General features: G+C 40.4%; 1 protein-coding gene across 2 annotated transcripts in view; it reads right to left on the bottom strand.

Moving 5' to 3' along the window:
- Window positions 1-4,546, bottom strand: part of ASZ1 (ankyrin repeat, SAM and basic leucine zipper domain containing 1) — a 39,158-nt gene extending 34,612 nt beyond the window's left edge. Inside the window, exons 1-2 of one of the 2 annotated variants that reach the window (XM_064142886.1) lie at window positions 4,420-4,546; window positions 2,838-2,934 (exon numbers count right to left, since the gene is read on the bottom strand). In XM_064142886.1, the coding sequence (XP_063998956.1) occupies window positions 2,838-2,934; window positions 4,420-4,524 (202 nt within the window). In that variant the 5' untranslated portion in view covers window positions 4,525-4,546. The remainder of the gene's footprint in view (window positions 1-2,837; window positions 2,935-4,419) is intronic. The other variant, XM_064142887.1, reaches the window with a different exon arrangement.
- Window positions 4,547-18,435: the final 13,889 nt, after the last annotated feature.

Genomic DNA, 18,435 nt, shown 5'->3' with positions numbered 1-18,435 from the left:
CCAAGCAGCACTACAGGCTGGGGACAGAGTGGCTAAGAGCAGCCTGGCAGAAAGGGACCTGGGGGTACTGATCAACAGCTGAATGAACATGAGCCAGCAGTGTGCCCAGGTGGCCAGGAGAGCCAGTGGCATCCTGGTCTGTATAAGAAACAGTGTGGCCAGTAGGACAGGGGAGGTTACTCTTCCCCTGTACACAGCACTGGTCAGGCCACACCTTTAGTACTGTGTCCAGTTCTGGGCTCCTCGATTCAGGAGAGATGTTGAGGTACTGGAACGTGTCCAGAGAAGGGTGACGAAGCTGGTGAAAGGCCTGGAGCAGAAGCCCTACGAGGAGAGGCTTAGGGAGCTGAGGTTGTTTAGCCTGGAGAAGAGGAGGCTCAGGGGTGACCTCATTGCTGTCTACAACTACCTGAAGGGAGGTTGTAGCCAGATTGGGGTTGGTCTCTTCTTCCAGGCAACCAGCAACAAAACAAGGGGACACAGTCTCAAGTTGTGCTGGGGGAGGTATAGGCTGGATGTTAGGAAGAAGTTCTTCACAGAGAGAGTGATTTCCCATTGGAATGGGCTGCCCAGGGAGGTGGTGGAGTTGCTGTCCCTGAAGGTGTTCAAGAAAAGACTGGCTGAGGCATTTGGTGCCATGGTCTAGATGACTGGATAGGGCTGGGTGATAGGTTGGACTGGATGATCTTGGAGGTCTCTTCCAACCTGGCTGATTCTATGATTCTATTATTTTAATTCCATTTGAAGAAAACAGGTGAGCTGTATGGTCTTAAGCATTTTACTCCCAAAGCAGATCAAAATGACCAAGTTCTCCCTGAACCTGCTACCTGCTTACATTACGTTGTGACAGGTACTTCAAAATTTGTTCTTAGCATACTGCGATTTTATAGGAAGGGCAAGACAGAACCTTGTGCTTGTCTGTTTCCTAAAGCAGTTCTATAAATCTGCCTCAGCATCAAACATTCTTAAAGCAATGGCTAAGCAAGGCAGAAGACAACATGTTCTCACTCCACCTGAAAGAGTGGCCTCAACTGTTGCTAGGAAATCCACTTACAACACAAACCCTGAGTTTGGTCAAGTGCTGGTAGTAAGCCTCCTACAAGCTCCACTGAACATATACTAAAGGCAACTTAGAAGGCAAAGATTTAATCTGAGCATCAATCCTGAAAATGACAATGTTACCTTTTTTTCAGAAATACATCCTTGCTGGAGAGACACTGAGCTCTACTGCTTTGCAGGACAACACTGGATGGGTCAAAAATTGCATGTTTTGAGGAAACAGCAGTTCTCTTGTGATACTGTCTTGTGCATTGCAGGAGATGGACACTAAACTGCAGTAACATTTGGCATGACCTTACACTCTTACAGACATCCATTCTCCTCTTCCAACTGCACAGAACTGCTCATTATGTAGTAGGCATCAACACAAAAAATGAACGATTGCCATTGCACTGAAACACAAGCAATTAAAACTGGGTGGCTCTAACAAAACAGTTAAAACACTCTCCTGCACAGACTTCACTAAAAGCTCTGCTTATAAAGAAAACCATGTTTTTTTCAAAGCAAGAGAGAAGATATATTTCACTCAGTATTACAACTCTGTGCTTCAGCCTGTGCAATAGTTGCTATTTAAAAAGAAATCCATGCCCTCCCCTGTGGTGAGAAAGTCTTTTTCTTAAAGGTCAAGTAGTATTATTGGTTAGAAACTCAGATTAAAACATTGCTAACTAGGAAACTACATTATTCCAGCCGTAAGATAGCTTTCCCTTAGAGAGCAAGCACTTGGCTACTGTATTCTGCTTGTTTGCTGAAGCAGAACTTCCCAACAATTATCACTAGGCAGGCCAACTCAGCTATGCAGTTTTCAATTGCCCTGGATTCTGCAATAAGTGATCCAGTCCTCCTAACACTGAATAACAGAAGCACATTATTGACAAATACCGAGTAACACAGGAGGAAAGGCTTTTAGTGTTAAGACAATTCCTCAGTTCAAGAGTGATGCTGAGATACTGGAACATGTCCAGAGAAGGGCAACGAAGCTGGTGAGAGGCCTGGAGCACAGCCCTGTGAGGAGAGTTTGAGGAAGCTAGGGTTGTTTAGCTTGGAGAAGGCTCAGAGGTGACCTCACTGCTGTCTATAACTACCTGAAGGGAGGCTGTAGCCAGGTGGGGGTCGGTCTCTTCTCCCAGGCAACCAGCAATAGAACAAGGGGACACAGTCTCAAGTTGTGCCAGGGGAGGTATAGGCTTGATATTAGGAGGAAGTTCTTCATAGAGAGTGATTTGCCATTGGAATGGGCTGCCCAGGAAGGCCATGGAGTCACCATCCCTGGAGGTGTTCAGAAAAAGCTGGATGAGGCATTTAGTGCCATGGTCTAGTAGATTGATAGTGATGGGTGATAGATTGGACTGGACGATCCTGGAGGTTTCTTCCAACCTGTCTGATTCTATGTCAAACTACGTTTTAGTGACAAATGCCACATAAACCCTATTAGACCTTTCAGAACCACAAAATCTTTGTCCAGCAGGACAACAGTATCACATAGGGCTGCAAATGAGAAAAAAAATTACTTCAAATTATCTTACTTCATATTTCATGCATTAATTCTCTCAATTTTCAGGTTTCCTGACAGATGAAAGAAATACAAATTACAAGGAATTTGCTGAAATTCTGCATGCTGACGCACTGAAAAACTAATTTCATCCTTACATAAGTTTGTATCCTGCAGTGCAAACATTTACATATTTTTACATGCACTCAAGACATTACTCTGAAACAAGGAACTCTGAAGCTTGCCATGATCAATTAAAAACATTCAGCTTCATAACTTTTCTCACCAGTGTTTAATAGTTCTTCAATTAATGGCACATCACCAGAAAGCAGAGCCTTCTTTAATGCTTCATTCTTGTCTGCCTGCAACATTTGATCCAACTGCTAGACAGACAAAGAAAAGTCAAGACAAAACCTAGTAACTGTTTCAAGGTAAAAACTGCAGTTTGATTTAGGTATAAAAGCACCAATGATTTCTTCATTGACAATTACTAGGTGGGAGGAGTAACAAGGTAAAATTTCCTTCTTAAATCTCTGTAGACCTGCTTATGGCCTACTGTAAAACATAAATTTTAAAATTAACTAGTCAAAGTGAAAATACCTGTGTTTTCAGAGAATGGAACCTTTTTCTTAATGGAACTTGATTTCAATTAAGATTCTTTTTCATCCTTTGGCAGTAGAAAATTGCTGCTAAACATTTATGTGTTTTTTTCACGTATTTCATATGTTGTGAAGCACAACATTAGAAAAATATATGCATCAGACATAAGTTAGAGCTTAGAGCAATGTAATTCAATGACTGGCTTAACACAGCATGAATCCACCACTGGAATGGGTTACTGTTCCTCCTTCCTCCTACTCCTGTGGTGGCAGAGGTTGCTGCACCATGAACGACTTCAGTTAAAAAATCCCAACCAAAGTACCAGTTTACACATCACACATTTGTCTGATTCAAGTCCCTTTCACAAACATCACAGATTTGCTGCAGACACAACTTTAGATGGCTGCTGGCACTATCTACATTAGATTAAACACTTACACCAAATGGAGGATTGTTCACTAGTCTCTTTGCAGACAGAAGTGGGTACGGAAAGAAGTCATATTTCATGGTAAGTTTTTAAGTTACAAGTCAGAATCATACAACTTTCCCCAGCACACTGTAGTCTTGTAAACATTTTTGGCAAGTATTTTAGTGTGCATAGTGTCTAGAAAACCAAGTGAGAAACGGCAATTTAATAATTTAGTGCTACTTTTGTTCTACACAGCCAGCAATTTCCGAATAACGCATACCTTTGAACAGAAACCTCAATTTAAGTGCTAAAGCCCCTATAAAGCTGACTATTATGTTGAAAAGAGTATGACATGTATTCAACTATTTCCATTTTCCAGCTCCAGCCATGAGACAAACCAACAGGCAAAAAAGTCTCACAAAATCTCCCTCTACCTCAAGCTATCTATTAGATAGAATGATGTCAGAATTTTCGTGTTACACGTTGGAGACTCTTTCCTATGTTAAGACAAAACAGTTTCACAGACCTCCACTCACTTTCAAATTTATTCTCATGTTGAAATAGGGACTAGGGTTTGTTATTTAAGGGGGAATAAAACGCTTTAAATAAACATTAAGGGAGGTCTTATGTAAGAAGATAAACTCCCCAAATTTACGTTTTATGCACTATTGGACTAGCCTATCATCAGCTAGGAATCAACCACAGAAGAGGCACTGGCTGCAGCCGCTGCCCTCTGTCAGGCACCCTCCCCCGAGCCGCAGCCCCCTCACTGCAGTTTCAGGCCTACACCACTTCCACCGCGCTATCCGGCCGCAGGCTCCAGCTGCCGGGCGACGGGAGCAGGGAGGCTCGGCTTCACCTGTGGCTCATGCCGCACAACGCCGATGTCCCAGCCATCGTCATCGCTGTCGCCTCCTTCGTCGCCTCCCGCCACTAAGTGGGACAGGCAGGACTCGCCGGCCATGGCGCCTCGCCGGCGCCGCTTCTGCCCGCGAGCGCGCGCGCGGGGCCCGCTGGCGCGAAGAGCTGCCGCGTGCCGCGGTCGCCGTCGCAGCCGCCAGTGCGCCTGGCAGGGGCGGGGAGAGGGCAGGAAGGCGGCAGTGCGCCTGGCAGGGCGAGGGGGCGCCGCAGTGTGTGAGGGGAAAGGGTGTCCTGCAGCGCGCCGGTAACGGTGTCACGGCGCCGCGTGAAACGAGCCGGTCAAACCTACAAGTGTACGAGAGTGGCGCGGCTTACCGGTGTCTCAGCCGGTTTGTGGGGTGCTAGGTAAGGCAGCAGGGCTGTGCGTTGTTCCTCTGGGTTTGTGACTGGTGTTTCTGTGTAAATCCAAGGTGAAGGAGAAAGTTTTCTCTCTTTAATGTCTCTCACCGTTAATACACTTGCAAAATGCCATCTAACTACCTGAAGGGACATTGTAGCCAGGTGGGGGATGGCCTCTTCTCCCAGGCAACCAGCAATAGAACAAGGGGACACAGTCTCAAGTTGTGCCAGGGGAAGTACAGGCTGGATGTTAGGAGGAAGCTCTTCACAGAGAGAGTGATTGGCATTGGAATGGGCTGCCCAGGGAGGTGGTGGAGGCACCATCCCTGGAGGTGTTCAACAAAAGGATGAGGCACTTAGTGCCATGGTCTAGTTGACTGGCTAGGGCTGGGTGCTAGGTTGGACTGGATGATCTTGGAGGTCTCTTCCAACCTGGTTGATTCTATGATTCTGTGTTTCTAACCTAACAGCAGTGGGTTGCATTACTTGTGTGGGTGCGCACACAATGCTACACGGCCAAAGCCTGTGATGGTGACAGTTATGTGGGGAAGGCTGAACAGCAGGCATGGGTATTGATCCAGACTTTCACACTACTCACTTTCACCTGACTATACACAGGCAGCACTTTAAATTTCAGAGTTGTGGCTAGATGTCTTTCTAATGACAAATGGTAATGTCTCATCCATCACAGGGTTCACGTGAAGCTGTCTGAAGAACCAGTGAGGAATGGCATTTAATATTTCATCAACAGGCAAAACTGCTCTTTGAGCTCAGTGAAGAAGACCTTGCCCTAGTCTGAAATGAATTTGCTCTTCCACTGAACAAATGAGACAAGAAGGGGAGAAGTCTGATCTTGGACAAGAGGCAGGTATAGGATAGAGTGGTGAGCATAGTCCTTGCACATTGTGAAAGTATAGTTTTGGGGATGTTCATTTAACAATAAAAATAGGTAGATTTGATTTGATTTGATTTGATTTGATTTGATTTTCCTCTCATGCAATGCAGCAAGTAAGGCACCTTTTACTATTTTTGGCATTTGCAAGTTACCTAGAGCTGTGCTTAGAACAGCTGTAAAACTGTCACTTAAAAAGCAGCACATAGTCTGCATATTTCAGTTTTGCACTCCTAACATTTTGAACAGCTGTTTTCTCTGGGCTTCAGTTGCTTCTCTGTAAAATACGACAACCTGTTTGCATGAAAGTACTATAAAAGTCAGGTTATTAACAATTAGGAGCTCTAGCACAGATAGAGCCAGCAGAACATTTTCAACAAACACCCATGAAAGAAACTTCCATTTCTGGAAACTTGATAGAAATGCAAAAACATTTCCTTTCACACAGACTTCCTGGAACGAAAGATGCTAGAACTGAGTCAACTGTAACTCATACCTCTATATAAAGGTTTAGCTTTATGTGCTTATTTTGGGTTTGTCTGCATGTTCTAAAGGTCCATTTAAAGTTTGTTAGTGAAGATATAACATTTACTAGATGGAACAATTACACATTTTTGTACCTGTGTCAGTTCTTATAAAATTGCAACTTTTATTCTCAGAGTTTTCTGATCATTGGCCTGAAGATTTCTCATGTCACTTCCTGCCTGCAGAGGAAAAGTAGAGTTTATGGCTTTGTCATCTAGCTTCTTTGCATCTGTATGAGTCTATCAGCTCTCAACATTATAGTCTCTATATCCAGGACCAGGCTTCTATACTATTGTTTGTTTGGCTCCCCAGTTTTACAGATGTCCCAGGTTAGGGTGGATCCCTCCCCTGGTAAAGTAAACTCACTACACCACGGATCTTTGGAGAAGTCAGGAAAATTGAAATTATGTTTCTTATAGTTTAAAATAAATATAGCAGTATAAGAAAAATAAACTACTACAGAAGTATAATAACCTTAAGGGAGATGGGGAAGGGGTCAAGTGGCAGCAAAGCAGCAAAAGCAGGGGAAGATATCAGTGAGCACAGCAGATGCAGCAAGGGGAAGGTACAAGCTGTGCTTCCAGACATAAAGCTCTTGATGCACCAATGAAATTATATTAACTTCTCCATTGTTGCCATTATATGGTCTGTCCCTACAATGTTCACCTCTCCACTCAGAGCTTCCACTTCTAAGTTTCTCTGTTCTGAATATTTTTATGTCTGAGCTAGAAACCTAGCTCAAATGGCCACAATAGAACATAGACTTGCTAGTAGAATTAAGTCCTTTGCTGCTGAACTCCAAAACCAGCTGAGCATGGCTTTTTAGACATTACAGTACAAGAGAGTTGTTTCAAACTGGTGATGGTACTGTCTACAGATTCCTTATTTTTAATATGCTACCAATTATTTAGCATTTGACAATTGTGGTTTATTTGTCCTGGTTCGAGTTTCAAAGTATTTCGGTTTTCCTTCCCTTTCCTCTGTGCTATTTCATGTGCATTTTAAAATGTCAGACACTTCAAAGGCAACCTGCACACTGCTGTTTTGCTCAAAGGCCACCTCTTTAAAAAGGTTGCCTTCAGTATCAGAGCCTGTTCTCTAGAACAACAAAATAAAAACCCTTTGAAAAGCTTACACCGCAGAAGAGCCTTGCAGACAGTGTACCTGATAGGTGTTTGAAATGTGAACATGCTCATCCTGCAGTTGATAGCAGATGATCTCTCCTTGTATCTTTGCTTGGTACTGTTAATCAAACATTACTGGTGATGTGGACTCTCCCTCTTGTTTTTTATATTCTTCTTGCTCCAGTTCATTTGTGACCTTGAAGTCTGTCTTAATTTCTCAGCAAAGAAGACTTCATTTTGATTGATGGTATAGTAAACCCTGTCTGTCATTCATATTTGCCAAATATCAGTATGTTTTTACTTGTCTCTGGTAGGAGTGGTTCCCAGTATCTCATCCTCATGGCTGTGCAGCAATCATTTTACATGCAGGAGGCAATTATAGAATGGCTCAAGCTGGGAAAACATCTTAGAATAATTTCCTGCATCACAAGGAGCATCAGAACAAGCAGTAAAAGACAGTTCTAAAATAAATACCTACTCTGTGTGTAGCCTAGCTCCGTGTAGTTGCATGTCAGCTTGTGCTACACATACCTGTATTTTTATCTATACCTCATGTTTTGTCTCAAGTGGAACTGATATATGCATAGCTGAAGAATATTCCAGAATATGTTCACTGATATTCACTAATTCACTTTCCTTTGTTTCAAACCCAAAGGCTTAATCAGCAAATATTTAAGTGCTTTGATATGGGGAAAATAATGTTCTTGGGAAGAGAGTCAGAATTGGTAAATGTTTGAAGAGAATTACTCTAAAACTTGACTTCTGCAATAATGTTCTGTTAACAACATAGTAACTAGTACTTTAGAGGCTTAACAGCAGTACTTTTAATTTTAGAGAGATTCTACATAGTTCTCTATCACAGATAGCAGATTAACAGTCTGTGCCCTTTCAGTGTTATTCTTATATAATTTTCATCTATGATAACATTACTTCGAGTAAAAAATCAGTGATTATTTATCTTAATGTTAGGTAGATATTACTTAGAACTTAACTGAACTGTGGGATGACTGATGAAATGTCTGGAGCCCATTTCTTTCATGTTTTCATGTTCATTTGTGTAGGGGAGGAAAGCAGTCCTTGTACAACCAGTAGGCACTCTAGAAAGAGGTGACCTAGTAATTGTGAGATTCTCATTCTCAGAGAGGCTTAGTAGCTGATCTGTGTGTCCTTTCTGTGATCTGTAAAATCACCCTTTGTGTTAAACCAGTCTTGGTTTTGCTGTCCCAAAATTTTATGAGCTGCTGCACTGCAGCAAATTGAATTATTCAGTTATTTCAATTGTTCTAATGAATTTACAATAAATGAAAAACATTTAATTTTGGCTGGTTTGCTTCTGGTAGTTCATTTTTTACAGCTGTGTTCATTCTCTACACTTTGCCAAATCTCTCTAGATGGTACATGATATAAAAATTTCAATCTGTTGCCAAAAGCTTGAGTATGAATTGCATACCAATTGTTTTCTTGTACATAAAATTTGTTTTCTGGTAGAAGCCTTCAACTGTTATCAAAATAAGACTACATAAACTAATTAATGGAGAACTCACAGGTGTGGTGCAAACCTGAATCCTTTTTAGGACCTTCTGGGTATGGGTGTTATCAAAGTATCTCTTATTATCATCATAACGTGTGAAAAACCTTGAACATGAATTGTGTTAGTCAGGTACACTTTTACTTTCCATATAACCTAGAATCTCTGGTCTGTATAGCAAGCCAATGCCAGAATAATTCCTACTATTACTAGATGCATCTCCTCTGTTAAAAATTCCTCATTCCTCTACTATCTCTACTCTGTTCTACACTTAATCTTGACTGGCAGTACTCCCACTTCGTTATCATGCTGCCGAATGGTGAGTACCTTCTCATTTCAGCCTGTTCACCCTCTGCTGATCCTTAGGCAGACACTTCTAATAGTAATGCTTGGCTCTTAGAAACTCAAATATTTTAGTGTTGGCTGTTTATATGATCAAGTGATACTTTGAACTTTCAACCCCATTTACATTTTTATTCTGATATATTACTTTATCTTAGGACTTTTATCAAGGTTGAAGGTTGTCCAGATATTTCCGTATATTCACGTATATATTGCTTTTGTTAGTCACCGTGTTCTTATTTTGCACTGACCAATGCAAAATACATCTTCTTGGAAATGAAACTGAATCAAAACCTCTTTTTGCTTTTACATGTTTAGTGGGAGGTGAGTGTTTTCTTTTAATAGCAAAACATGCTGTCTAATTATAAGTTTTGCATATGAAACCACCTTGCTATCATAGGTTTAAGTACAAGATATTAAGTCACTGATTCTCTGTTATGACTGTTGGGGTTGGTCATCGGTAGTCCCTGGACATTGTGACAACTCCCACACACATACAGCCTTCTTGGAATACTTTTGCTTGAGTTTTTTTAAGTCAGGATGCTATTTTAATGGTCTGTGATGCTAGCTCTTGAAAGTGATACTAGTAATTCAGAGCTCCTATAACTTGACAGCTTGTCTTCTGAGAGAAACTGTTCAGCCCCTTGCTGAGTTCTTTGGATATCCTAACTGGACTTTGTTGCTGATTCCTTTTATCTTGTTAATTTCTTTCCAGCAAAGGTAGCATGTCCTTCACATCTGCTTTAAGCTCTTCTCCTTGAGAGTAATTGTGATACCATCCACATCCTCAGTAGTATGAACTATAGTTGTTGCAAATGTCACCATTTGGAGTATGAGAATATGCCCTGTGGGCAAACTGTCCAAAGGTGTTGCACTGTTTCCCAGCTGCAGTAGCAATCTTTGGTACTCTTCAAACTTTTATCCAAGTGTCTAACTGGTGGAAGAGACTTTTATAATAATTTATGAGTACCCTGTCACACCTAGTCCTATAACAGGAAGACACAAGACTTCCTTATTGCTGTTTTGTGCACAGGGAATGCCTTGGCTGGCTGTCTAAAGCAATGGCTACCAAGACTGCAGAGGATGATTTCTTCCCTCAAGGAAATCTTAAATATTTGCATGGCCGTAGTCCAGCCTCCTGTGTGCCCATACTGAGTCATGTTGTTACATAAGATCCTGTACCTGGATCTGCATCTTTTTTCCCCCAAATCTCTAACCACTGTTGCAACTCCTTCGTTCAAGTTACTGTTGCCATAGATATAACGCATTACTAAACCTTTTATTACCCCCATTAATTTCAGTGCACGAAATCTCAGAATTGTCAGCAGGCACTAGTATATTAAAAAACATACTTCCTGTCTAATTTGTGCAGTAAAATCCTCAGGAGCTCCTATCCACTTTGCTACTGTAACAAAGTTCTGAGTCATAATCATCCTATATACTGGAAATATTCTGGTTATGAAAGAGATGACCTCTTCTCTGTTAAAGGAGGTGTATAAGCAGTCTAAATAGCTGTTTGGTTTAGATTTCTTTCTCATAATGCTTTCCCACAAAACTTAGCTTGCACTAAACTTGTGGAATCCCCATTTGTTTGTCTATAATGCTCTGCAGTGAACAAATTTACCTTTGTTCCGTCTGTTTTGTTCCTGTATTCATTCTTGAATTACCCAATTCTTTAACCAGATCATCCAAACTATCATGGAGTGTATCTGAAATCCAGATATATACTGGGAGACAGATGGGGAGAGGGTGGTGAAATGGAACCATGTGGCTTGTGGCTTGCACTAGTGATCCATGATCATAAATTTCCTTGTCTACATCAGCAAATCACAACTAACCTGTGATTGACCTCTTGGCTCACTCAAAATCTCCATAGTTGCATTTGGCAGTGAGCACAGACTGGTCATTTCAAGTAGACATGTTTTTGTAGTAGACAAGTGTCCCACTCTGAGTTGAGCCACTTTCAGGTAGATAATTTAGCAGTCAGGAGCATTTTGTCTCCATCATCTCCTCTGAGATAACTTCAGACTGTTTTTAACAGAGAAGCAATCTTTTGCTCACTCTATAGTAGTCTTTTTCCACCCCCATAGTCTGCTGTTGTCCTGTATTCTCAGGCTAAATTCTTTATTGTCCTCTCCTACAGGATAAAAAAAACCCAACAAAAACAAACAAACTGAAAAATCCAACCAAAACCCAAACCCCTTTAAATTCATAATTAGTTTTCAATCAATTTGATTAATTTGATTGTGGAAGAGAGAAAAAAACCAACTCATTCCAATTAGAGTTACATACTGAATACCTCATTAATGTCACAGCATCTGAATCCCTCCGTTTTCTTCTGTGGATTAACAATTCATAGCTATTTGTATGCAACCATGTCTGGGGCTGCAGCAAGAGAAGTGTGGCCAGCAGAACAAGGGAGAGGATTCTCTCCTTTTACTCTGCTCTCATCAGACCCCATCTGGAGTATTGTGTACAGTCCTGGAGCCCTCAATATAAGAAGGACATCAAACTGCTGGAGCAAGTCCAGAAGATAGCCATGAAGATGATCAGAGGGCTGGAGCACCTCTCCTATGAGGACAGACTATGACAGTTGGGGTTCTTCAGCCTGGAGAAGAGAAGGCTTCGAGGAGACTTTGTAGTGGCCTTCCAGTATCTGAAGGGGGCCTACAGGAAGGCAGAGGGGAAATTTAAACTAGATGTTAGGAAGAAGTTCTTTACAGTAAGGGTGGTGAGACACTGGAGCAGATCATCCAGGGAGGTTGTGGCTGCTCCCTTCCTGGAGGTGTTCAAGGCCAGGTTGGATGAGGCCTTGAGTGACCTGTTCTAATGGGAGGTGTCTCTGCCTATGGCAGGGTGTTGGAACTAGAGGATCTTTCAGGTGTCTTCTGACTTAAACCATTCTATGATTCCATAATTCTATGCTACTTACAGCAGTTTCTTGTTTACATCCAGAACATTGGTATCAGAAATTTAGCTGAACCCATGTAAATGCAAACCTTCTATGAAAGATGTAAAGTGTATCTCTGATGCTGAAGTTCAATATTCAGACCTTTTAAAAATCATTGAGTGCAACAGTATTAGAGAGTACTGGCAAGATGGTGGACTTCCCATCCAGTGGTAGCAAAGCTTAGACAGTTTGTTGTTATAGTTTACCTAATTCTTGACTTAATAGAATTAACTTGCAGCAATGGCAGTTAGGGAATTTGAATTACTGTCATAATCTAGAAGAGCACACACAAGATTGTGTTTGAAATATTATCCTGGGAAGCTGAAATTTCAGTTAAATGTCAGGATATATAAATTGCAAATGAGTCAGGAAAATCCTAGCAAAGTTCTGGGTTTTGTTTGCTTGCTTTGATGCTTTGTTTTACTTTCTCCCTACATATCCAATTTGTTATATCTGGAATGGCATAGGCAAGTTTAGATTAAGATATAATTAAAGACTGTATCATAATACTGTGAGTTGGAAAAAAAAAAACCACAAAATAAAGAATTACAGTGTAATTAAAAAAAAAAAAAAGTCTTTTCAGTATTCACATATTTAACATAATAGGTTTTAGAAGTGTCTGTATAACAGTTTTTACCTGATTTGACATTTTCAGAGTTAAACACTGCATATCCCATATTAAAAATAGTCTAAAGTCTTCAACAGAGATACAAAGAGACTGTTCTTTCACCTTGGTTTTACCTAATCTGCTTGCTTGTTTATTCCTACTTCTAGCTATCCTTTCCATCCCAGCTCTGATGAGCTAAACATACTCCCTCCTCTGTGAGAGTCTGCTGCCTCTCCAGTTGATCTCACTTAATTTTACCAGGAACTAAAAGCATCACAACAAGAAAGGAAGCTGTGTTAATTATACAATACCCATTAAATTTCCGCATAGACTTATCCAAAGGAGAGAGAAGACAAAGTAGAGAAGGAAAGGAAGTTGATCTTTGTACTGAGAATAGAGATAATGACTGATTTCTACCAAATTGAGGGCAGAGGAGATTCCCTATGTCAGGAGGAGAGGAGGAAAGCCAGCAGACAGGCCAGGCTCCTGTGCAGCTGGTTAGTGCTGGCTAGCGGTAAGAGCTTTTGAGACTTTTTTCTGTTTTGCTACAATTGTCTCTTTTTCCCTTGAACCTTCTGATACATCAGTAACTAACAAATCTGAGGAAGGGTAGAATCATGTAAAGAAATGCTAACATGTTTCCTTTCCTTCTTTATTTTTATTTCCCGGTTTCTCATCTCCTTATTTCTCCTGATGCAAAATAGTTTGCATAGAGCTTTTGGAAACAAACCAGGAGTCATGTTTACAGACCTTTTGTTTAGCTGGTTTTGTTTTTTTTCCCCCTGCAAGATAACATTAAAAATACAAGCTGTGTATCTAGGTTTTGCTTTGGCTAAAGTAAGGTCAGATCTTATGAATGGAATGTTTTATGCTTTATAAGCTGTTTTTATTCTGAATTAAGAAGGCCTTTATACACTGAATCTTTAAGAAAAAACTGGAGGGAGGAAAAAAAAGTACAATATTGAAGGAGCATTTAAAAAAAATGTTCACTGGATCGTGCTGATGGAAATAGTAAAACAATCTGGAAAAGAAAATAGGAACTGTGACTGCCACAGCAGGCAATTATTTTCTATTTCAAATGCTTGTAGTGCTGTAAATATTTACAGAAAGGTGCTTGTGTGGTGGTTAAATGTAATGAAAAAAACAATGTTTCCATCATTCCACAATGGGTTTTTATAGAAAGTGTGTACAGTTCATGCTGGAGTTGCAGTGTTATGTGCTTAGTACTGTGGTGTTCAAATGAAGCAAGTGAAGCAAGATACTGAAGGAGGAAATGCTGACAACCACTTGCTAAGAGGTAATTTTTGCTGCGTATCTCAGCTTAAACCTCACTAATGGCATCATCAAACTTGGGGCTGGTCTGTACCTCCCAGAAAGCACCTGCAGGATGCCCATTTGGTGTCAAATGCCAAAAACATCAGTATTCTAGTCTGGGATGACTAAAAAGCACTGAGTCCCAGCTCTTACTGCATAAGGTCATTACTATTCTGTATGTCAATGCTAATGACTGGCAACTATCTTTTACACTAGAATTTCTGTACCCATCTAGAAATAGTATTTAGAGTCTCAAGTTTGATATGTGGAGGCACTTAGGTTTCTGTGGATTTCCTTAGGAGCAGTGGATGCTTGCATGCTATATATAGGTTTAGGTGGAAAGTTTTATTTTTCTATAAGCCTTGACTCCAGATATACTTGTAAACTCTTTTCTAGCCTTAGCTTCAAGTATGCTTGTAAATGCTTTTCTATCCTAATAAGTTTAAGTTGGGGTTTCTCATTTTCTTTATGCTTGATGTTCTATACCAAGAATAGATGATGGGAAAACATATTTTCAAAAGATGTTAAATATGACATTCAATCCTCAATCTAAGCCCTATCTACATTACCTGAACAGCATAGCATGAGTATATGCCAAGAAATGAGCAGACAGCAGCTTTTGCTGAGAGAAACTTAATTTCATAGGGGATCAATGTGACCTTTTAAGCATAATTTTGGCTTCAAGACAGCCTAAAAAAAAAAAAAAAAAAAAAAAAAAAAAAAAGGAATTTGATTTCTCTGTTATGCCTGAAAGAGACCAGCATAGCTGACTTTGGACCTGTTGAAAATAAAAAGCAAGAGGGAACTACACAGACAGTGAAATCAGGGACAAACAACCTGGGAAGGAGTATCTCTGCCCAGTTGTGTAGGAGTGAGGTCAGAAAGGACAAAGGCATGGCTGGAGCTGAACTTGGTAAGGGATGCAAAGAATAACAAAAAGGGGTTTCTACAGGTATATCAACCAGCAAAGGAAGGTTAGAGAAAGTGTACTCTGTCTGAGGAGTGAGAATGGGCAGCTGTTGTCAACAGACAAGGAGAAGGCTGAGGTACTCAATAACTTTTTGCCGCAGTCTTCACTGGCAATCTTGTTCTGCACCCCTCTTGAGGACCGTAAAGTCCTTCCCACTATAAAGGAAGATTAGATTCAGAACCACCTGAGGAACCTAAATCTACATAAATCTATGGGACCTCATGGGATCACAGAATCACAGAATTAACCAGATTGGAAAAGACCTCTAGGGTCATTGAACCCAGCCTATCACCCAACCCTTCTAATTAACTAAACCATGGCACTAAGTGCCTCATCCAGCCTCCTTTTAAACACCTCCAGGGGTGGTGCATCCAGCACCTCCTTGGGCAGCCCATTCCAATGGGCGATCACTCCTTCTGTGAAGAATTTCTTCCTAATGTTCAGCCTGAACCTGCCCTGGTGCAGTTTGAGAATGTGTCCTCTTGTTCTGTCACTGGATGTCTGGGAGCAGAGACCAACCCCCACCTGGCTACAGCCTCCCTTCAAGTAGTTATAGACAGCAATGAGATGTCCCCTGAGCCTGCTCTTCTCCAGGCTGAACCCCAGCTCCCTCAGCCACTCCTTGTAGGGCTGTGCTCCAGTCCCCTCACCAGCTTTGTTGCCCTTCTCTGGACACGTTCCAGCACCTCAACATCTTTCTTTAATTGAGTGGCCCAGAACTGGGCACAGTACTCAAGGTGTGGCCTGACCAGTGCTGAATATAGAGGCAGAATGCTTTCCCTGGTCCTGCTGGCCACACTATTCCTGATACAGGTCAGGATGCCATTGGCCTTCTTGGCTGCCTGGTCACATTGCTGGCTCATGTTCATTCAGCTGTCGACCAGTACCTCCAGGTCCCTCTCTGCCTGGCTGCTCTCCACATTTCTCTCTAAACTGGATATGGATTTGATGAGTAGACTGTTCAGTGGGTCAGGAATTGGTTGGATAATGGCATACGAAGGGTAGTGGTCAACAAATAATTTGTTAGGTATAATTTTGCACACTTCCTCCTCTTTACAGACAATTTTGCTTGCATTACAAACTTACAGATTTTAAAACTCTGGGCATGACACCAAACTTTATCTTCCTTTAAAATGCTGCTCCTGGTTGTAACAGTTAACAAACAAGCAGATGTTCTCTTTTCTTTATCTTTGTTCTCTATTTAATCAATTTTATCTGAGGGTTTTTATGTGTATTTTCCTATCTAATCAGAAAAGCATCTTATCTGTGAAGAATGGGCGAAAAATAGATATGCCTGATCTTGTAAATTTGAACCCACCTCTACCCTTTTAGTGGTAACTAGTGATGTAAGTTCAAGTGTAACATGTTCAGTGCAATGTTTTGAGAATGTAATGTTTAGATATTGAATGTTTGCTAAAGAGATAATTGGTTTGTAAATGTGGAGGAAGCATGGAGTTCAACACCATCAGTTCCTCCTAAATTTGTTCTTTAATAAATTATGCCATTTCCTGCTTTATTACACCAATTTAGCAAAGATGTAACTGTGCCAAAAAAGGCACTAAACAGCACTAAAACAGCCTTCAAAATGCCTGACTTCCTATAAATATAAAAGACTTAGAAAGGTCTATTTAACACTTTAAAACTTTATACAAAGGGACAGAATGACTATTTTCAGGCATGAATACATAATGCTATTCACCTGAAGTATTTAATTTCTAATAAATTGTCAGCAGGTGTAGGAAGGAACTGTGTTAAATTTAAGAGCAAGGTGATAAATTTAAGCACAAGATCTTGATTTGTGGAGTTTTTCTGCAGAAGAGTAGCGTATGACTTGTTGCAATGTTGTTGGAGAGGACTTGTGATCAAGCAATCTAAACATTACTCTATTGAAATGTTAATCTTGCTGTTGTAATGCTTTTTAGAGACTATTAAAACTGCAGCTGTCTCATGAGATAGGATTAAAAGTATTCAACAGGTGATTATATTTAAAATATTAGTTTTTTTTCCTCCAGAAAACCTGAGAGAATAAGGAAGAATATTATACTAAGGTTTCTAGCAGCATCACTAGAAGTGATTTAATAATGATCAAAACAGCAATGGCAAAATGAGAGCAGTGGATTAAGTACGAAGAAAGGCAGCGTTTTCCATTTGGTGATGTAGTTGTCCAGTTAACAGCACTGAAACTGCAGTCTGAAAATAAATTTAATCAAAAGTGTAACATGTTGGGATAAATAGATTTAATTGAGCTAGAGATGATTAAAAGGGGGAAAAAATGAGAGATTTTCTATCAATTAGGCTGGGTTCTGCATTAGGTACTTTGCCTGCTACTGAGTTGCAGCTGAAACTTAAGGAGCATCCCATTTGGTTTGATTACATAGGCTATTGTTTACCCTTCTTTGCCTTCATTCTTTCAGTCTTAAAAAAGATATATAAAGTTGCAGGAAGTAGGATTTAAGGGTTCTTTTTAGATACATGATATCTGAAGCCTTCCAAGTTTTTCAAGTGTGTGAAGGGTGTGGATCCTGGCTGCAGCTAGGCTGAATGACTCAGAAGAAATGTCAGCCTTCTAGAAGAATACAAAGAATATATTTTTAAATAGAAACTTAGTTCCTGGAAATCATGGATTGGTAAGGGAAATCTCACTCAGTAGTTGCTCTTCAGATAGGGCAGTGCTAATATGCACCTGGTTTAATTTAATTTTTTAGGCATTTATTGCTGGGGGATATTCCAAGTGGGAATCTATTGGTCTCTATGCATTTACAACTGATATTCCTACAGAGAAAATGCCAATACTTCCTTTTTGTGAGGTCTGTTATATGGAGGATAGTCCCTCCTCGCTGTTCTAAGATCAACTTTTTGTTCTGGTATTAACAAGGTTTTTGATGAGGATCTGGACAGTGGCTAAGTTGCATTTTCTGTGTTTGCTTTTAAAAGTCCACCTTCTCTTGCAGTGGAATCTCCTTTTCATGTCTGTTGAGGCAGAGTATTTGTGACAAACTACCATCTCAAGTACATTGGATATAGAAAATGTATTACACTGGGTGTAGGCACTTGGTGTTCTATACTCTAGTTTGAGAGTAAGCTTTCCCTTAGGCATTTATAGTAAAATACAGGCATTTATAATTAGACAAGAAGGTGCTTGAATGGTGGAGAAATGTCTCATTGCTTAGGGAAACCTCCTCATTATGTATTCAAAATTCCTGTGACATTTCTCAAGACAGAGATGAGTTTCAGTTTTGGCTTGGTGGTTTGTTATTTTACTGTTTATAGTACTTTTTTCCATCAATATGCACATCAAATGAGGTAAGTCAACAATACTAGTAGCATTTTAGCTGTATCCTTCAGTGTGGTATCCATTTAAAA

The sequence above is a fragment of the Pogoniulus pusillus genome, chromosome 4 (genome assembly GCF_015220805.1).
Source record: "Pogoniulus pusillus isolate bPogPus1 chromosome 4, bPogPus1.pri, whole genome shotgun sequence".
NCBI classification, from domain to species: domain Eukaryota; kingdom Metazoa; phylum Chordata; class Aves; order Piciformes; family Lybiidae; genus Pogoniulus; species Pogoniulus pusillus.
The sequence above is the reverse complement of the archived record's forward strand: the minus strand, read 5'-3'. Positions and strand labels throughout refer to the sequence as shown.